This window comes from Schistocerca piceifrons, chromosome 8 (genome assembly GCF_021461385.2).
Source record: "Schistocerca piceifrons isolate TAMUIC-IGC-003096 chromosome 8, iqSchPice1.1, whole genome shotgun sequence".
NCBI lineage: Eukaryota > Metazoa > Arthropoda > Insecta > Orthoptera > Acrididae > Schistocerca > Schistocerca piceifrons.
Genome location: NC_060145.1, coordinates 17,681,065 through 17,702,206, shown reverse-complemented (window position 1 = coordinate 17,702,206; position 21,142 = coordinate 17,681,065). Strand labels below are relative to the sequence as shown.

Sequence of the window (21,142 nt, the reverse complement as noted above, 5' to 3'; positions counted from 1 at the left end):
GGGTGAACCAGAACTCCATCGACAAGGTTTCAGAGGTTGTTCACCATATTATTCCAGTATTTTGGCGCAAGGGGTACGTTGTTTCCGGCGGCTCGTTACACAGTAATCTTCGTTTGATTTCTTGCCCTCATTTATCTTCGTAACCGTATTGCATCGAAGACGTATGCACAACACTGCAAATGTCGGCGGTAAGCGCTGTGTGTTATTTGGAAGCACTTGTACGATTCACTGACGGTACTTGTTGACAGCAGTGAAGCCCACTTTACTTTTCAACTTCAAGACTGCATTCAGTACCGCTCGCTTTTTCTTTCTTTCGCTGGACGAGTTATTTGTTCCTTTACAGTGATGCACAGCAGTACGGACACGTTCGCCGATGGAGACTTGGCTGATGTGCACCTCGTGTTTTGAGTACACTGAGAGCAATGGTAGAGTGGCAGAGATGCTCTCCCATTACATGACTTTTGCATCTGTTTGAAGGTTCTTGCATTACAGACAGATGCAAAATCTGTTTGAAGGTTGTTGCATTACACGACTTTTGCATCTGTTTGAAGGTTGTTGCATTACACGACTTTTGCATCTGTTTGACGGTTGTTGCATTACACGACTTTTGCATCTGTTTGACGGTTGTTGCATTACACGACTTTTGCATCTGTTTGAAGGTTGTTGCATTTACACGACTTTTGCATCTGTTTGATGGTTGTTGCATTACTGCTTTGTGTTGTCATAGTAGAGTTTTTCACTGTAGTGAAGGTATTTTCCCGTAAGTTTAGATAGTTGGGATGACAAACGAACTGCGCGACCCCTCCCGCCGGAGGTTCGAGTCCTCCCTCCGGCATGGGTGTATGTGTTGTTTTAGCATAAGTTAGTTTAAGTAGCGTGTAAGACTAGGGACCGATGACCTCACTAGTTTGGTCCCTTAGGAATTCACACACATTTGAACATTTTTGATTTGAGGCCTCCCGTTACACCAAAATATTTAGAAAATATGCCTCATCAACGTCTGAAATTTTGCCAGTGGAGTTCTGGCTCATCCTGTACATACAAGATAATTCCGTGACGATCTCACAAACTTTCAACGATGATGGAGAAGGGTAAATGTGTCAATTTGAGGTAAGGAAACGACTGAGTCGAAAAGTATAAGCGAAAATCTATACAAATTCCGTCTCTTGCAGCATTCAAAGTAAGGGTCTCAACATCCCTACGGAATTCCCGCCGAATTCTCCATAATACCCTCTGATAATTTCCTCTGTTGATCGACTAGTAACGACGCACATAACTTGATGTCAGAGAGACCAAAAATGCTAACTCTGAGGTACACTAATCATGAATCCCATTACACGCTCTACTTGCACAAGCTGCTACATTTACAATTGTTCAAACTTACGTCCCCCAGCATCTGAGTAGTCATGGCATTGTCGCACCAAGTTCAGTCGTACACGTTCTAGTATCCCAAGTGTCATTTGGAGTCGCAGGCAGCGATAATTATTGCCAGGAGATCCTCTTCAGTCTCGACAGGCATCTCGTACGCAAGACATTCCACGTGATCCCACGAGAAGGACTCAAGTGGTGTCAGATCACGTGAATTTGCTGGACACGAAACAGCACCTCCTCTGCCTATCCACTCTTGAGGAAAGTGTCATCCGAGTGTTCAAGTGCAAAGTGAGGTGGGGGTTCCATCATGACGAATAACAAGTGGGATATGTTCTAGGAACCTGAGTGGCATGCCTCTGATAAACACTGAGTACGCTGCTGAATATGGGCTTAGCGCACAGTTATTGACTATGACTGTCCACACGTTGAGCTATAATCCGTGCTGATGGCGCTTCACAACTGTAGCATGTGGATTCTCATTGGCCCAAACATAACTATTACGACTATTTATCATTCGGTCTCTGGTGAAACACGCTACATGCGTGAAAAGTACATACGCAGCAATGTGGGAATCGACTGTAAGACACTGCAAGAACTATCGGCTGAACATGACACGAAGTGCGAAGTCAGCAGGAATCGAAAGTCCACTTTCTCTGAACGGTAGGGGTTTAGCTGCATTTCCCGTAATATTCGCCACACAGTGCTGAAAGAAAAATTCATCTCGCGTGCAAATGCCCGAGTTCTCATAGCAGGTGCTACATCCATTCAACCAAGCACTCCATCTTCTAAGTCGTGAGTCCGTGTAGTTCTTCGTCCTCTTCGGTCATTGTAGTGTTGTACCAATTGCCCTCTCAGTCTCGGAAACATGGATATTTTGTCATGTACAACCTTACCGCTTCTCCATTCGCTTGTCCATACACGAAAATCATGTCTGCAAGTTCCGTCACCGGATACTGCTTTATTTGGTGAGGCCTGATCGACGTTAGTACTTCAATGTGTAGGGACAGACTGCAGTCTCTGCTGCAGTGTAGACATTGTACACCAGGACTGCTCGTGTCAGTACGCAGTACGCCATCTGCATTGGGATGAGTGATTATGGCAACCTCTACACCTACGCGCTCGTCGGGATTACTTACCCTGCAACCTTAGCAACAACAGTACTGGTATATACAGTATATTCCACTGTCAGAGATATCAGAACAATTTTCACTTTTAACTTTCGACTCGGTCGCTTCCGGACCTCAGATTGGTACATTCACCCGTCTCCACATACGTGAAAGTTTGCATCATCATCACGGAACTATCCTGTATATATTTTATATTATGTTTCAAAGTCTTTGTGACAAACGTCTGTGCGTTATGCACCACGTTACGGAGAAAAACTTTTGTTAGAGACAAAATATTCGCTGAGGCCTCACGGCGATGCTATGAGCCCTTTGGTATTGATTGGTTGGTTGGTTTTGGGGAAGGAGACCAGACAGCGTGGTCATCGGTCTCATCGGATTAGGGAAGGATGGGGAAGGAAGTCGGCCGTGCCCTTTCAGAGGAACCATCCCGGCATTTGCCTGGAGTGATTTAGGGAAATCACGGAAAACCTAAATCAGGATGGCCGGATGCCTTTGGTATTCGCCGACCCTGGGACGACGAGGTTTCTACTAACCACGTGTGCAGTATCTGCCTACCTCCAATAAACTGATAGTGGTTTTCGAAAAGAAAGCCATGAGAGTGACTCTCTCTGAGTGAAGAAAGATATTTTAGGAGCGAAGCAAGAACTCGAATTTTGCTCATCCTCCCGCGTTTCACACGGAGCAGATGACCGGGCGATAGGCAACACGCATCGCGTGCGAGCGCCGCTGAGTGCCTATGCAGTGCTGCCTCTCAGGGCGTGGCCAGTCACACAAGACGAGTAGTGTCAGCGAAACATTTTGTCTGTAACAAAAGTCGTTCCCCATGGCCTGATCTGTCACCCTTAGGCGTCTGTCACAGACACTGTGAAACACACGTCGTGTGCACACGAAAAGGTCACATCTTAATCATAGATTACAAATCTGAACTTAATCTTTCAAGAAGAAAGCTTCTCGTAACATACTGATGGACTTGTATGAACGATTTAACGGACTATTTTTAGTTGGAACATTGTCATTTGGATGATACAAATTAATTGAATTGAGGTATTTAGACCTCGTGATACTTCAATTCTGGAACCAGGCTTTTCAAGTTTTGTTCGTGGAAGCAGTCACCACGAAACGTAACTCTCACTCCAAATAAAAGGTCGTTCTGACTTCCGTACGTGTGAGTAATGCTGCGGATATTTTCTGACACAGGAACCAAATACGAAAACTTGAATAACAAGAAAGCGTATGAAGTAAAAACAAGAAACACGATCTATCAAGGCAGAGACGAATAAGACGAAGCAGTTTTATGTAGTAGCAAAAAGTGTGTGTTATGTTTCGTCAGAGGCAACTTTACTACTCAAAAACTCAGATTATTACGACCAGAGGGCCTTACTTCTGACACAGCGTCTAGGAATAGTTCGAGTGGTCACAATCAATCCTCGATTTACGAAAAGAGTAGGGGCATGGAAAAAGTTTCAGTTTTTCTTGGTATTAGAGAATTTTCACCCCAATACCGATATTTTTTCTCATTACCTTTCAGTTGATGCTTTTATCGGTACTTATAGCAGATATGGTATGAATGATCCTAGTAATGATTTATAATATTGCTTTTATTATGTACCGAGTGGGCACTGCATAGTCACTTAACGGATTGTCAGTGAAATGTCGAAATATTGTTTTGAATGACTGTACAGAGTTTAGGTAAAATGGTTCAAATGGCTCTGAGCACTATGGGACTTAACATCTGTGGTCATCAGTCCCCTAGAACTTAGAACTACGTAAACCCAACTAACCTAAGGACATCACACACATCCATGCCCGAGGCAGGATTCGAACCTGCGACCGTAGCAGTCGCGCGGTTCCGGACTGCGCGCCTAGAAACGCTAGACCACCGTGGCCGGCAGTTTAGGTAAGATTTACTGATGTACATTTGCGTAGCATTCCGCTGTTTTTAAGATGATCTGTTCTGTGCTTCAATATTTTGATTTCCTAATCTTAAAAACTGTGATCTATAATGAAAATTAAAACACCGCCTGATCTATTGCTTGTATTATTATGTTCAAAACACGTGAAAATCCACTATCTCTGTCTGTTATATACAGCCTGGCAATAACAGTGAAGCACCCAGTACGAAATGAGGAAACGAAATGAAACTCCACAGGTTTAGTGGGTGTGTGCATTATTTCACTGTTTACAGTATCAAGTCAAACTTAGACGAACTTGGCAGTACGAGACCACTTAACGGTCCACTCTCTCCTGGGTGCATGAGTCGATTCTCTTAGAAAGGAAGTCAGATAGCCGCTGTACCCTTTCCTGGGGCAGACTGTGCATCAACTGGTCCTCGACACCGAGATGAAGATGGCACCCATGCCGGTCCCACACGTGTTCTGTCACACTGCAATGTCTCAAATACCGACAGGTGGGACTGCAGCCTGGCAGCTTAAATTGGGCTGCAGTCCACTGGCCAATGGCCTGCCACTTCAGCAATACCAGCAGACACGGCTTCCTCAGCCAGTGTTTCTGTGTGACGGATTGCCACACGGACTCCCGCTACACTTACAAATAACTTCCGGGAATTCAGCCAGGTAACACTTTCAGCGAGCGCCGATATTTCGGCGGGAGAACACCCCGCCATTTTCAAGGCAAACTGCAACGGACAGGCGGCGTACATGCAAATTTAAAACCTCGGTTCTCGGACTGAAGCAGGAAAGATAACACACACACTGAACACTAGTGCCACCAAAGATGACCAAAGTCAGAGCTATCGATAGTGAGACTATGAATTCGCAAGTGAGGTTGCATTGACTCTGTCCCTCTGTTTTTTGACACGGGAGAGAGCCGGATTCCAAACAGAGTTTAAACAGAAACCTCCATCCCTGTTAACGAGGCTGCTCGCTAATTTAATCTCAACTGCCTCCCTAATGACACTGTTCCAATAGCTGGACGTGCATGCCAGTATCTCGGTGTTATTATACGACATGGGGTGATCAGTATCGAAGCAATGTTCGGCAATAGCAGATCTATTTGGCTCCTGTAATCGTGTCCTACACGGTCCTGATACTTTGACCAATGTATGCCATGCAACAGCGACAGGGAATACGATATTCACCCGCCTTACGCAGTCCAAGATCATCCTTAACGGAACTCAAAAGTGCTCTAATTTTAGATGGAGGTCGGAAAACACATTTCACATTTACAAGTCGGTGTGAGTACGTTTCCTGTAGACTGCATGTCCCAATGATCCATCATCCTTCCTCCTAACCAACAAGTCAAGAAAGGTAAGGCAACCATCCTCTTCCACGTCCATCGTAAAACGACTTGTACTTACAGGCTGATAGTTGTCACCATCCGGCTCTGCGTGATGGGGTACTTCGTACCTTGGTACACAGGGCACATGTCGTTTCTGACGCTGAGACTCTGCCAGCTGAGCTGTCCCATCTTGAAGTTACGTTTCGTCAAAATGGTTATAGTGATAGGCAGATTGAACGTGCGATGCGCTATCGACCAACTGTACATCGGGTGATTGATGATAACTCTGAGTCGACACCTAAGTCTAATGCCTTTTTGCCTTACATAGGAAACACGTCCAACAAGATCGGTCGTATTTTACGGAAATACGGTGTGAAATGTGTTTTCCGACCTCCATCTAAAATTAGAGCACTTTTGAGTTCCGTTAAGGATGATCTTGGACTGCGTAAGGCGGGTGAGTATCGTATTCCTTGTAGCTGTGGCATGGCATACATTGGTCAAAGTATCAGGACCGTGTAGGACACGATTACAGGAGCCAAATAGATCTGCTATTGCCGAACATTGCTCGGATATTGATCACCCCATGTTATATAATAACACCGAGATATTGGCATGCACGTCCAGCTATTGGGACAGTGTCATTAGGGAGGCAGTTGAGCTTAAATTAGCGAGGTACCTCGTTAACAGGGACGGAGGTTTGTGTTTAAACTCTGTTTGGAATCCGACTCTCTCCCTTGTCAAAAAACAGAGGGACAGACTCAATGCAACCTCACTTGCGAATTCATATTCTCACTATCGATAGCTCTGACTTTGGTCATCTTTGGTGGCACTAGTGTTCAGTGTGTGTGTTATCTTTCCTGCTTCAGTCGGAGAACCGAGGTTTTAAATTTGCATGTACGCCGCCTGTCTGTTGCAGTTTGCCTTGAAAATGGCGGGGTGTTCTCCCGCCGAAATGTCGGCGGTCTCTGAAAGTGTTACCTGGCTGAATTCCCGGAAGTTATTTGAAAGATGTATGCGCCAGGAGAAACTCAGGTCTCCCGCTACACGATCGACTGAACCACCACTTACGCCACACCGGACCGCCGACGCCGCTCCAGATCTCTTGATGCTGTCTCAAAATGGGGGACCTTCCACAACTGTCGGCATTTGGAAACGGGATTTAAATGACCGGGACCAGCCCGTCAGCAGGTAGTCTCAGCCGGACTGTCCGGTGCTGTGCTGCGTGTGTCAGTCATCGCCAAATGTCTGACAGTGGCTCTGCCGGGCCGTGAAATGACATTCACTGCCCGAGTGTCGGACCTGGGCGCTCGGACACTGTCTCACTGCCGTGACGCTATCCCGCAGCTGTCGACCACCGTACACCGGCGTGCTGTGGTAGCCGAGCTGCTGCCACCGTCCACAGGAATTGCCTTAATCGGCGTGCCCGTACGGGTGTGCTCGAGACCGCGGATCACCTTCCGTCGTTTGCAGTCTGCTGTTTAAATGTCCTAAACAGTGTCTACTCACGTTCATCAGTAATGCGTTCTACCAGCTGACTGGTTGCTTCTCTGCCCACTCCTTCGCCAACCTCCAGCAGAGAACTGCTTGCCCACTCCTACTCTACAGTAAACCCCACTGCGACATGAGCCTCTCCAAAACACTAGATGAATGAGACAGTTTTCCTGGTCACCACCGTACGCAACGACGATTTTCATCTGCGAACCCTTCTGTTAAGTTTGGAAGGTAGGAGACGAGGTACTGGCAAAGTAAAGCTGTGAGGACGGGGCGTGAGTCGTGCTTGGGTAGCTCAGTCTTTAGAGCACTTGCCCGCGAAAGGCAAAGGTCCCGAGTTCGAGTCTCGGTCCGGCACACAGTTTCAAAATGTCAGTTGTTGCTAATGTCTTACAATAGTGTGTGGCACCTCTGTATCCATCACAGTGGTCACTCGGCATCTGGTGCTGTTCGTGCACCTATCAGAACTGGCAACTACACTAAACACAAACGGTACTAATGCTGTGTGGTGACAGAGGATTGCAACTCTTAATCATTTACATACTCGCTGATCGTGTGAATGTTGTAACATTATGTGATTGCCTTATCATTTTACATCATTCACTAATCGAGCAGTCGCTCGGCAACAGCTACAGTTAGCAAATAATGTTGCGAGAATGTAAAAGGTGAACCACCTGTGACGTAACTTGTTTATTGTCGAAGCGCCGTCAGAGATGCTGTGAGTTGTTGACTTTGAAAACCGCGGCGAACAGAAGAAGAACACTTTTACACATTCTTTTGATGTACGAGATATTCTCGATTAACAGTTACTCATTTTTTTCTTCTCTTGTCTCTTGTAACTTGTGTCGGACGCGCATGTCTTGCCACCGTATTATTATTGTTAAAAATAATATTATTTTAGTGTAAAGTAAAAGTGCAATACTGCATAGTAGTACATTTATTGTGCGTCGTGTATGTGAAAACGTCAAAGGATTGTTTTCAATACGAGAAGAGACGTGCCAGTCAAAACGGCATCCATGTTAGATCCTTCATTGCAGTGTAAGTTCATCTATTAATTGCCATAAATTCAGAGTTAAATGGAACTGGTATATGGACTATTTATTTAGTATAGAATCTATGTCTCACTCCTTCACGAAGTTATTCAATTTTCTTTATGTTTCTGCCACATAGAGAGTTCGCAGTCACGAATTCTTTCGTCGAAATCGCACGGAAGTTGCATGCGACGAAATATTTTCTCCGTGCCATATTCTACTGGTAAATGCATGATAAACTACGGTCCATTAGGAAATTCGTGTCGAGCTATCCAAAGATAATTATATTTTGAATAGGCATTTACTCTCCCCTGCAATGCAACTTCCGACTGATCAGACGGTCCAAGAAGAAACAGCCGCACACGGTCGGCGATCGCAAATATACACTCCTGGAAATTGAAATAAGAACACCGTGAATTCATTGTCCCAGGAAGGGGAAACTTTATTGAAACATTCCTGGGGTCAGATACATCACATGATCACACTGACAGAACCACAGGCACATAGACACAGGCAACAGAGCATGCACAATGTCGGCACTAGTACAGTGTATATCCACCTTCCGCAGCAATGCAGGCTGCTATTCTCCCATGGAGACGATCGTAGAGATGCTGGATGTAGTCCTGTGGAACGGCTTGCCATGCCATTTCCACCTGGCGCCTCAGTTGGACCAGCGTTCGTGCTGGACGTGCAGACCGCGTGAGACGACGCTTCATCCAGTCCCAAACATGCTCAATGGGGGACAGATCCGGAGAGCTTGCTGGCCAGGGTAGTTGACTTACACCTTCTAGAGCACGTTGGGTGGCACGGGATACATGCGGACGTGCGTTGTCCTGTTGGAACAGCAAGTTCCCTTGCCGGTCTAGGAATGGTAGAACGATGGGTTCGATGACGGTTTGGATGTACCGTGCACTATTCAGTGTCCCCTCGACGATCACCAGTGGTGTACGGCCAGTGTAGGAGATCGCTCCCCACACCATGATGCCGGGTGTTGGCCCTGTGTGCCTCGGTCGTATGCAGTCCTGATTGTGGCGCTCACCTGCACGGCGCCAAACACGCATACGACCATCATTGGCACCAAGGCAGAAGCGACTCTCATCGCTGAAGACGACACGTCTCCATTCGTCCCTCCATTCACGCCTGTCGCGACACCACTGGAGGCGGGCTGCACGATGTTGGGGCGTGAGCGGAAGACGGCCTAACGGTGTGCGGGACCGTAGCCCAGCTTCATGGAGACGGTTGCGAATGGTCCTCGCCGATACCCCAGGAGCAACAGTGTCCCTAATTTGCTGGGAAGTGGCGGTGCGGTACGCTACGGGACTGCGTAGGATCCTACGGTCTTGGCGTGCATCCGTGCGTCGCTGCGGTCCGGTCCCAGGTCGACGGGCACGTGCACCTTCCGCCGACCACTGGCGACAACATCGATGTACTGTGGAGACCTCACGCCCCACGTGTTGAGCAATTCGGCGGTACGTCCACCCTGCCTCCCGCATGCCCACTATACGCCCTCGTTCAAAGTCCGTCAACTGCACATACGGTTCACGTCCACGCTGTCGCGGCATGCTACCAGTGTTAAAGACTGCGATGGAGCTCCGTATGCCACGGCAAACTGGCTGACACTGACGGCGGCGGTGCACAAATGCTGCGCAGCTAGCGCCATTCGACGGCCAACACCGCGGTTCCTGGTGTGTCCGCTGTGCCATGCGTGTGATCATTGCTTGTACAGCCCTCTCGCAGTGTCCGGAGCAAGTATGGTGGGTCTGACACACCGGTGTCAATGTGTTCTTTTTTCCATTTCCAGGAGTGTATTTCCACCGCTGATTATAGCTATACGTTACAGCACAAAAGTAAACATATTGTTATAATTATCGACTACGAACGGGGACATTTATAACTATATGTTTATGTATACACATTACGTAAACATATCGTTATAATGTATAAGAAATTAAAGTGCCCTCTGACCATTTCTTTAGGTGCTTCACTTTTTTTTCTCAAGCTGAGATAGGATCTACTCTTAATCTTTTTAGCAAAGACAAGTATAGATACTTTTATTTCAATACTCTAATAATCAGTACAGTAATTTTCTTAAGATACTACTCCTGAGTAGAGTATCCTTATTTTTTGTTGGGTATTGTGTCACTAGGGATAAAATGGAACTGTATGACAGTGTGAATTGTGTGCCTCGAGTGTAAGTGTGTCACGTGTGCTTCAGGCATTCGTGCACGTGTCGACGGCATACTCAAATGCGGACCGGCGGGAGGTGCGCGAGGTGGTGTACCGGCCGCCGGCGGACCCGGCGCGCGTCATCCAGTGCTGCGACGCACTCAGCGACGACGCACTGGACGTCGTGTCGCAGTACCTGCAGGGCCGCCACCCCAACACCTACACGCTGACCAAGGCCATGGCCGAGTGGGTCGTCGCAGAGCACGCGGGCGAGATCCCCGCAGCCATCGTCCGGCCGTCCATCGGTGTGTATACGCGGCAGTTGGGGACCCTGCTCACCTGTGTTTACTTCTGTATGATATGTTCAGGTTGAAGCGGTCTTCGGTCCGAATATCAGTCTCAATGCTCTTGCTTACTATGGAAGTATAAGCTGAGTAGCAAATATTAAGAAAGATAATAAATTTTTAAGATTAATTTTATTTTTCTGCAGCTTCCAAATAGACTCTCACCCCAGGCACCGACACAGTTGCAAGTTGCCTATCTAACAACATATAGAGGCAACAGAAATTTATTTTAGATATATCTTACAGTTATTGGCCGAATTTTAAAATTTAAATGCCGTCATAATCTTCTCATTAATAAGTGTAATCTTTGTTAAATGTTTAACACAGTAAAACAAATTAGAAACAGTGTATGTGTTTTGAGACATAGGAGCTCGTGGCACATAAATTACTGAAACTATATTCACCCAATATTTGAGAATCAGGGCATGTTGCGACTCCCAACAAACTTTACACGTAATTTCAAATATTTACAGAACTTTTTCTCGCCGACATCGCAAAATGAACATTTTCACTGTTCGCACCGTAAAACTTGAGTGTCAGATAAGGCATTTTAATTTCTTGCTTCTTTACTACTAACAGTATTCACAACATGTAATACCCACATATACCACTGAATGTATTTGGAAAATTATATCATTGTACAGTACACGATTCAGGAGATATGACATTATAAGTATTTACATGTGAGAAAAACTATCTTTTACTTGAATCAGAGTGCAAATTACCCAAATTGTATTTGTCCAGTGTTTCATAATGAGAGTTCTTAGAGACTTAAAACAGACTCTTAACCTAATTTCAAATCTTGTATAAACTTTTTCTATGTACATGCAGAACATCAAACTTGCAACATATTAATTTGTTTATAAAGTAGTCAGACATTTGAAACTGTTTTATACGAGGTAGATCAATTCTTTAAAGAGTCAGGATGGCACTTTACTGGTTTTTTAACTGTTAGATCACCTGATAACTGCAAGTTGCCTGTAGCGTAGAACAGCTGATACGAATAATGAAATACTTTTGTGTTATACTTACCTTCACCATAAATATTTTCTACTGTAGCTATCTAGGGGATGATTGTTTTTTGTAATTATTGCTGAGGTTCATCACAGTTAAACATCCATTCAATAAATAAAGAATTTTTCTGTTGCTGTTTCATTAGCAGTTTTAGTGACATTTATAACTTTGTCAATATTTTAGTAACAATATTGTCAACTTCGCTCAGGCTATCTTCATATACAATACATTGCATGTTTTGTATACACATCCTATTTGTTGTCCTTCCAATCCCAGTTAACTCCCAAGACCTACATAATAGTATCATGTGATCTTTCAAATCAGTATGCACTAATAATTTCACATTCTAATTGCTATTATTTTTTCACAGGAATTTCTTGACAACCAATGATTTTATAAAATATTACTCTAAGTAACTATTTATATATTTTCATTCAGGTAATTTTAATATAAATCACATATAAAACATGTATTCATGTTTTTATTTAGGTGGTTCTTGTACCAAAATTCTTCTGAGAAATTTTTGTAATAATAATAATCTTAATTATTTTGTTTTACAAACAGTAACTACTCACAATAGCCTCTGATATATATAAAAATAGGCATAACATTATTTTTCTAATTTGTCAATGTACTATGTTTTGAAGTAGATGATAAATTTACTATCAAGTACTATTGTAAGAATGATCCAAAATCTTAAATAAGAAATATCAAACAAATGCTGTCGCTAAAGAAACAAGATAATTACTGGTAGGTCTGCGTCATGCAGGTTCAAATGGTCACTGAACCAAAGAAAAGGTTCTCTCTCTAAATATAAAACATAGAATCTATAAAAAGTTATTAATTTTATATGAAAGCAGTCTTCAATAATGGCTGTTATTAAATTACTCAATCTCAATTGTTATTTCAGTATAATTTTGGCATTAAATGAATGATCGATGTGTGGATAAATAACAATAGCAGAGTACCACATGTAAGTAGGGTAATCTTACAGTATTCAGAAACTGCACACTCACCTCCCAAATATGACTTGTTAATGCATCACAGTCTTCATTAAAGAGGTTGATTGTGTTCATCATTAGAACAAGTCTGATATGATATCCAGTTTCATTACATATTCTGTGTGCTAGCGTATTCTATACAAGCTTCTAGATTCTTCATGACTGCTACAACCAACATCCATATGAACTTGTTTCCTGTAGCAAATGCTTACTATCTCTCTACAAGTTTTATATCCTATACTTCTTGATGCCTCAGGATGTGTCCTGTCATTTGATCCCTTCTTTTAGTCAAACGCTTCTCTCCCCAGTTTGATTCAGTGCTTTCTCATTCATTAGTGGATACACCCATCTAATCTTTAGTATTCTTCTGTACCAACTCATTTCTTCTATTTTATTGATCTACTGCTTATTGTCATGTTTCACTTCCATAAAAGCCTACACTCCAGAAACTGCTTCAGAAAAGACTTCCAAACACTTAAATTTGTAATAGATGTTCGGGATTTCTCTTTTTCGTGTTATTGCTAATCTACATTTTACTTCCCTCCAGCTTCACTCATTGTTGCTTTTTTTGCTGTCTGTACAGCAAAACTCAGCTACTACTTTTAGTTTCTCATTTCCCTTGGCATAATCTGACTTAATTTCGCTACACTCCAAGCTACACTTTCTATTAGCCAGTATACAATATCTGTTCTCGGTTTCTTTAAACTGATACTGAATTAATATGTCTGTCTGTTGGGAAGGCCAGGATGCTAGTTAAGCTCTAAAAGACACTGTCAAATTGGATTTTTTAAATTATTATGCAATCAGTAGAATGAACAGAGGCAACCCAAGCCCATCAGTCACCGAGGTGCAAGCACCAACTTGCCCCCCCCCCCCCCCTCCCCAGTTGATATTGCAATTAGGTTGAGTTGCTAATCTAGCACTAGTGTTCAAAAATTTATCACACGTACAACCTAAACATGTAATTAGCCATTCATTTTTAGAAATAACAAAATTATTTATACAAAATCTACTTTCTGAGCATTATTAATAGAAAATTCTTGACAGCATCACTAATTTCAATTCAACTTACAAAGGGAGGCCCTATTAAACATGTGAGTTACAAGTACTCACAAATCTTTCTCGTGTGAAATGAATCTGTGGCCCATGCTTATATGTAAGGTAAAATTAGCAATGTAGTAGCTGTGATCATGAATTAATAATTAGCTTAGTTAGGAATGGTGCACCCAGCCTTCAACACCCTTCTGCAGCTGGCACACATGTGCAGCGCATCCCTCACACCCCCTGGTATGGTGCCTTGTATAGAAAACATTAGTCAGGACACTAAAACTACCCATCACAGTTGACTCTTATTAGCTTCATTCATATACCGAGGAAAAATCATTATTTAGACAACAAAAAAGTTAAATGTCACCCCATTTTTCTGATACTCCCTCATTAAAAAAAAGTTAACCCATGGATGTGCCTATGCAGTAAAGTGCCCAAAACACATATCTTACTAGGTGCAGTGACATTGCTTGAGTCAGATGGCTGGTACAGAATGTCGTACGTAGAGTACTGCCAATGTCTGATGGTTTAAGGCTTACAGGCTGATTCCCACTAGACATCAATGTAACAGAATAGAAGGCAACATCACCATCAAATGGAGATGTCTTACAATCTCTGATTTTAATGTGTAAATAATGTTATAACCCACTTTTTTCGCACACAAACTATTAGCACAACAAAAAATGCACTAAAATTACTTAATTGCCTGAAATTTCCTTTCTGAAATATAAAACACATAATTTCTAATTACTGTAATAGTGTATATAGTGTCCGGGAACACTTTCAATTATTTATTGCACAAGTACTAAACATTGTCATAATTTTGAAGAGAAACTGATTTTTTTTTTTTTTCAAACATTCAATACGCAAACCATGAGTGACTCGGCAGACATCAATACAGTAATCAAATTCTTGCCACACTCGTCCCACCACATCATCGTCAACTGTGGAAGTTGCTTTCCTTATTCTCTCTCCGAGCTTTGCTACATCACGTGATAGAGGCAGTACATACACCACATCTTTAATGTGTTCTCACAGACTAAAGTCACACAGAGTGAGATCTGGTGATCAGGGAGGCCATTTCATGAAACAGCTGTCCCCTTCTGTAGCACGGCCTATCCAGTGATGTGGCAGCTCCTTGTTTAGGTACCCACTAACTTCATGATGAAAATGGGATGGAGCCCCATCCTGCTGAAAGATGAATGGAGAGTCGATTGCATTTGAGGCATTTCAAGTTCACGGGATGCACGACGCAGTGATTACTTTGGATTCTCTCATATGTGCTCCACATTCACTTCACTCACACTGGGATGTCCACCTCTCTTTGCAGGGCACAAGCAACTCGTTATAACGAATTTGTTGTGCCAATGGTAAATGGCCTTCCTTGTTGGTGGCCTCTAACCATACTTGGTTCTAAACATCTGTTGAATAGCTGAAGCACACTTGTTTTTGTCAAACCCCAACACACAATAAGCTCGCTCCACACCTGAAGTCACCATGTTTGCGACTAGTGCTGACTATCGGCACATTACGAATCTATGCTGTCTTGGTATACATGAAAAAAAAAAAGAAAGTTTCAGGGTTTCTCTTCAAAATGACATATATTTGATATCTGTACCATGTTTGGTTCTTGCGCAGTGAGTAATTGAAAGTGTTCCTGGACTTTATGTACACCCTGTATTTTCCAAATCTAACATATAATGTACAGCTATGAACCTAATTTTATGTAGAATAAGGTTTAGAGCCAAAAATACAGGGTTAAAAAATTGTATCTGAATGTAGTTACATGAATAGGACAAAAAATGTGTTCACTAATGTTAACACTAATTATGTTTACATATCCTGTAAACTGACTCGTTCCACATTATTTTGATAAAAGAATTGTTCAGATGATTTATGGAACATGTAACTAACTAACTAGCTAACTAACTCTGATTGATGAATTACCTTGGCACCCCTAGTATGTAAATTGTTGGCATAAATATCAGAAAAAAGAGATATATGTAGATGAACCTCGGAGGTTAGACGACATCTCTCTTGAGGAGGTTATGGGCATGCTCAAAGCCCTTATTGGCAAGGTCAAAGATTTAAGAAACAGAAAAGCACCAGGAATATATGGGATTAACACAGAGTGCTGGAAATATGGCAGAAGCCCCTTACATGTCAGCCTCATGCATTTGCTGAATATGTGCTGGAGACAAGGAAGAATACCAGGGAACAGGCTAAAAGTGAAATATTCCCTATTTATGAGTAAGGTGATGAGAGCAAACGTGAAAAGTATAGAGGCAGTAGTTTACTGAACAGTGCCTGTAAAATATAGTCCAGAATAATCAACAATAGGCTCAGGGGCATACCAGACAATATCATTAGCGAGGAACAGGTGCGATTTAGATGGGACTGCTCTACAGCAAATGTCATTTTCATAGTGATTGAGAAAAGAAGAAAATTCAGTTTGGAAACTTGCATCACCTTCAATGATTTTGAAAAGGCATTTACAGCCTGGATAGACTCATGCTGTGGGAAATTGTGATTAGAAAAGGTTTATCTGATAATCTAATAAAACTGATTAGAAGTTTAAGATGTGTGGACATAAAATAACAGGACTGATGCTGTCACGGGGTAAGTATGCATGCACCAAAGATCAACAACCGATAGCTGTGAAGATGTCTAAAGACAAATCAGTGTGGCCATAGTCTTCATTTGTTTCAGAGCTGTTATTTCGTTTTCCAGAAAAATGATGAGTATAATAACAGAGCAAAAAATTATCACAAAGTTTCACATGAAACTTGGAAAAAAAACTGCTACTGAAATCTATCTGTTACTAAAAGAAATGTATTGTGTAGACTTTTTATCATGTATGCAAGTTTTTGAGTAGCTCAAGCATTTTCAAGATGGCCGAAAAGATGTTAGAGATGACACACACCCTGGAAACTCTTCAACATCAAAAACAGGTGGGAATATCGAAAAAGCTGGTAATATGATTTGATCTGTCGATTGGTTGAGTTTTCAATTGCTGAAACTATAGGAATTGATAAAGACTTGATAAAGACCCCATGAGATAAATTTTGCATAACCAATTTAACATGAGAAAAGTGTGTGCAAAACTGGGGGTGAAAATTCTCACAATTGAAGAAAAAGAAGCTTGTGAAGATGTTTGTACTCACACTTTTAATACCATTGAAAATGATACTGATTTCTTGGAAAGAGTGATAACATGGTGACGATTCTTGATTTTTCACGTCTGATCGAGACACTAAATGCCAATCCATGCACTGGAAGGATCCAACTCCACTGAAAGCAAAAAAAAGCTCGAATGAGCACAGCAAGATTGAAATTGGTGTTGATCGTTTCCCTCCCTCCCCCCGATATTCATGGAACTGTGTATCTTCGTAGGGTTCCTGGAGGTCAAACTATTAATCAACATTACAACCATGAGGTTCTTGCTTAAATCCATGAGTAAATAAGAAAAAATGACCCAAAGTATGGAAGTACAAGTCATGAGTTCTGTATCAAGACGATGCACCAGCTCATACCTCATTGTCTGTTAAGAGGTTTGTAGCAAAGTACGGTGTTGTAGTGTTACACCGTGCATCTTATTCATCTGACCTAGAACCATGTGAACTATATGACACTGACTAGCAGATCAGCCTGACTAGCAGATCAGCCAATTATTTCATAATCCCAGATGTAGTGGCATTCCATCCAGATATGGCTGGTACAAATTCTGGCAGTGGCAAGGTGTTTCATTATGAGTATTAAGCTGAGAAGTCTGGGAGAAGGAGGGCATAAATTTCTTGAACACCAAATTATCTTTCAGTGTCTCGGGTTAAACACCCAAGCTCCCTGATATTTTTCAAGGACTGAGGACTGTTGACAGTGATAGAAGTGATTCATCCTTTGGTTGGGGACGCTGGTCTTGGTGTCCCTCTTCATGTTCCAGTGATTATAATTTCATTTCTTGCTACATTTTTGAGATTTTCGAATAATTTTCAAATGTGGTGCTCAGTATAGGTGAAAAATATGGCATGAAATAAATCATTTTCCTGCATCAAAATGAACTGCATTAAGAACTTCTAAGTGTCACAGAATTGAATCAAAGAAAGAATGAATGTGTTTTGGTAGATTCTCTGCCACACTGCTTTGGTATGGTTTGGGATGCAAAAAATCACTGATAAGCAAGTTTACAGGTGTACACACCCCATGAAAAAAAAAAAAATAAAAAAAAATATTGGTTCCAGCAAATTGCCCTGCTGCACAAAATACACATAGGTTGTGACTTCTGGAATCATTGATGGCATCATTTAAGTAGTATTATGCTTTAAACAAATGCTATGATGAATTGTCAATGTTCCTCTATAATGCACACATACAAACGAAAAGTGACCTGTGAATTAGAGTCTGTCATGAGGTGTGTGTGTTTTGTTGATGTTCATTTGTCCAAGAATCATTTTAGTACATCGTTTGTACATGTGATATAGAACAGTGGTAAACCTAGTTAATTCACAATACAGTAGTCATTTTGACTACATTGTTGACAGAATCAAAATGCATAACAATGAAGGTTGGTTTACTACATTACTTCTACATGTGATAATGGCAGTTGTTAAGTGAGATCACATTATAAGCACAACATAAACTATATTATGAATTGATAATTATTAAAAAATTTGGTAAATGAGATTTACTTATTATGATGCTCCATAAATTCAGACAAAGAATAGAAGCAGTGGTCAAGCAAAAACTGTTTTAACTTAATTTTAAATGCATTTAATGTTGGTATGCATTTTAGATAAGAAGGCAAATGGTTATATCACATAGCTCCAGTATGATACACTCCTCTTTTGCCTAAGTTTGTATGTTCATGTGTGGGTTCATCTTTTCACTAGTTTCATATGTGTGTGTATCATAGTTGTGTCTGAAGATATTTGTCTTTTTTAAGATGCTCCCTTTTGTGAAAATTAGTATATTATATATATACTAGCAAGGCAGTGGCAGTATTTTGAGAGTTTTGAAAAGGGGTCTACAGGAATCCTTGCATTTAGCTTTTTTTATCACCCTGATAATCTTTTTCTGAATTTTCAATGCTTTTATAGAATTTGTGGAATTCTCCTAAAATTATTCCATACATAGGTAGCAACTGCATACTACAATGGTACATTGTCAGCACTGATGAGCAGCTTGTATTCTGGATGAGGATACTAACAGCATATGCTGGTAAACTCAGTCTCTTATTTAAATTGTTTAGGTGCAGTGGTTCTATCATGTATTTTACTAGCCAAGTCATTTATATACAGCAGAAATAGTAGAGATCACAGAACTGACCCTTGTTGGCTCCATACTTGATTTTCTCCTCATGACTGTAAAAACTAGAAATTTTTTGTGTTTTATTTCTGTAATCTGCAGACGATAACGGAGGTATGACTGGAGCCACCTTTCAGACAGGCCTCTAATTCCATAATTAAATTTATGCGAGAGAATGCCATGATCAGTAACATCGAAGGCCTTACTTAGATCCAGAAATATCCCAGATACATGTTACTTATCATCCACTGCTTTTAATACTTCATTTAAGAAAACAAAATTTGCTGTCTGAGTTGACTTTCCAGCTCTGAACCCATGTTGGGAGTCACTTATCAGCCACTCTTATTTAATAAAACTGTTAATCTTCTAAGGAATATTGTTTCCATAATTTTGCTGAAGCCTGACAATACTGAAACGGCCTATAATTAGCAATATCACTTTTTGCACCATTCTAATGCAAAGGTGTTACTTTTGCAGTTTTTAGATTATTTGGAAACACACCGCTCTCAAAAGATGAATTTACTATGTCTGTTAGTGGTTTCAGAATAAATGTTGTGTTGACTTTGATAATAGCATCTAGTATCTCATCAACACCCACTGAATTTTTATTAAGTAATTCTTTTAGGGCTCTTGACTGTTCCTCAGGTGTTGCTGGATACATGAATAATGTGTTTGGATGAATTTTTGATCTGAGTGACTGGCTGGTTGTTTGTCAAGGTGTGTGTTTATTAACTGCTTTGCTGAATTAGAGCAATAATGATTGAAGGCACTAGCCACATGTTTGGGGTCAGTTAGTTTATTTTTGTTCATAATCATCTCGACATTACTGTGATTAACTGGCCTGGTGCCCATTTCTTTTCTTACAATTTGCAAGGTTGTTTTAGTTTTATTCTTGGAATTACACAATATTTTGTCATTTTCTAGTTTTTTTGCTTTTGAAATAACTCATGTTAGTTTTCTTGTGCATCTTTTGAAATATGTAATGCAGTCAGTATTAATATTTTGCTTGGAGTACTTGTACAAGCTCGTTTTACTTAGACATGATGTCCGTATCCCTTTTGTAATCCACTTGTTTGTTTTTTGAGTTGAGTGAAACATAGTTATTTTCTTGGGAAAAGTCATTTAAAAAATGTTTGAATGTAGCCATAAATCCATATCCAACTGAAGCCACTGATTGGCGATTAAATCCCATAGAAACACCAAATTGTAAGGATGTTGGTTGCTAAGTCTCACCTGCTATTTCGAACAATTCCAAACATTTTCTGTGACATTAAGCGTACCGGTCAAGGTGTGATAAGATGCTTGAATTTTTCATCAACCAGGAATGTATAGAGTCACTATGCTCATGCAAAGATGTAGTAAAGTGGGCAGCATTTGGTCACTGAAACTGTTTGAAAAACATTGTGATTGATGTTCATGGTAATTTAAATGAGTGCACTCGAGGCACGGCACAAAAACTGGCCCCAGAACTTCACGGGACTTCCTCTCCACACACTGTGGATTAAACCCCTCATAGAGCCGTCGGTGCCTCGCGTTGTTTGAAAAGAGGCAAAATTGTGGCTCATTAGACCAAACTACATGCCTCCAGTGAGCTGTTCCCCGGTTTCTGTGTTGTCAGACCCGCCGAAGACGTGCTGCCGTGAGCAGGGGCCTCTTTACGAGGTACACAGTTACAAATGTTTGTTTCATTCAGTTCCCCTCACAGTTCACTTGGAAAGTGGTTGAGGTGAACCTGCAGCTGCCACTGTCAGACCTGACTGTCATCAGTAAGGTGTCACACTCATCTCTGGTCCCCCTCTGTTATGATTTTTTTGGAACCACTGCTCTTACACAATGTTATATTGTTGCGAATGGTACAGCATTAGTCGTACAAGTATGTAGCCTGTGTCGATATGTCAACAAATCGGGCAACTTAAATTGTGATGTGGTCGTGGGCACATCGAAATGAGACAGCTCTTCCCTGTTATTGTGTCACATCTCCGGTCAACCCGCCTTACTGCACTGTTCTGTAA

The 21,142-nt window shown here is 41.7% G+C and overlaps 1 protein-coding gene across 1 annotated transcript in view; it reads left to right on the top strand.

Moving 5' to 3' along the window:
• The window catches only part of LOC124711312 (putative fatty acyl-CoA reductase CG5065), a 402,306-nt gene that overhangs the window by 360,500 nt on the left and 20,664 nt on the right, over nucleotides 1-21,142 (top strand). The window contains exon 5 of the mRNA XM_047241329.1: nucleotides 10,473-10,728. Within this exon, the coding sequence (XP_047097285.1) occupies nucleotides 10,473-10,728 (256 nt within the window). The remainder of the gene's footprint in view (nucleotides 1-10,472; nucleotides 10,729-21,142) is intronic.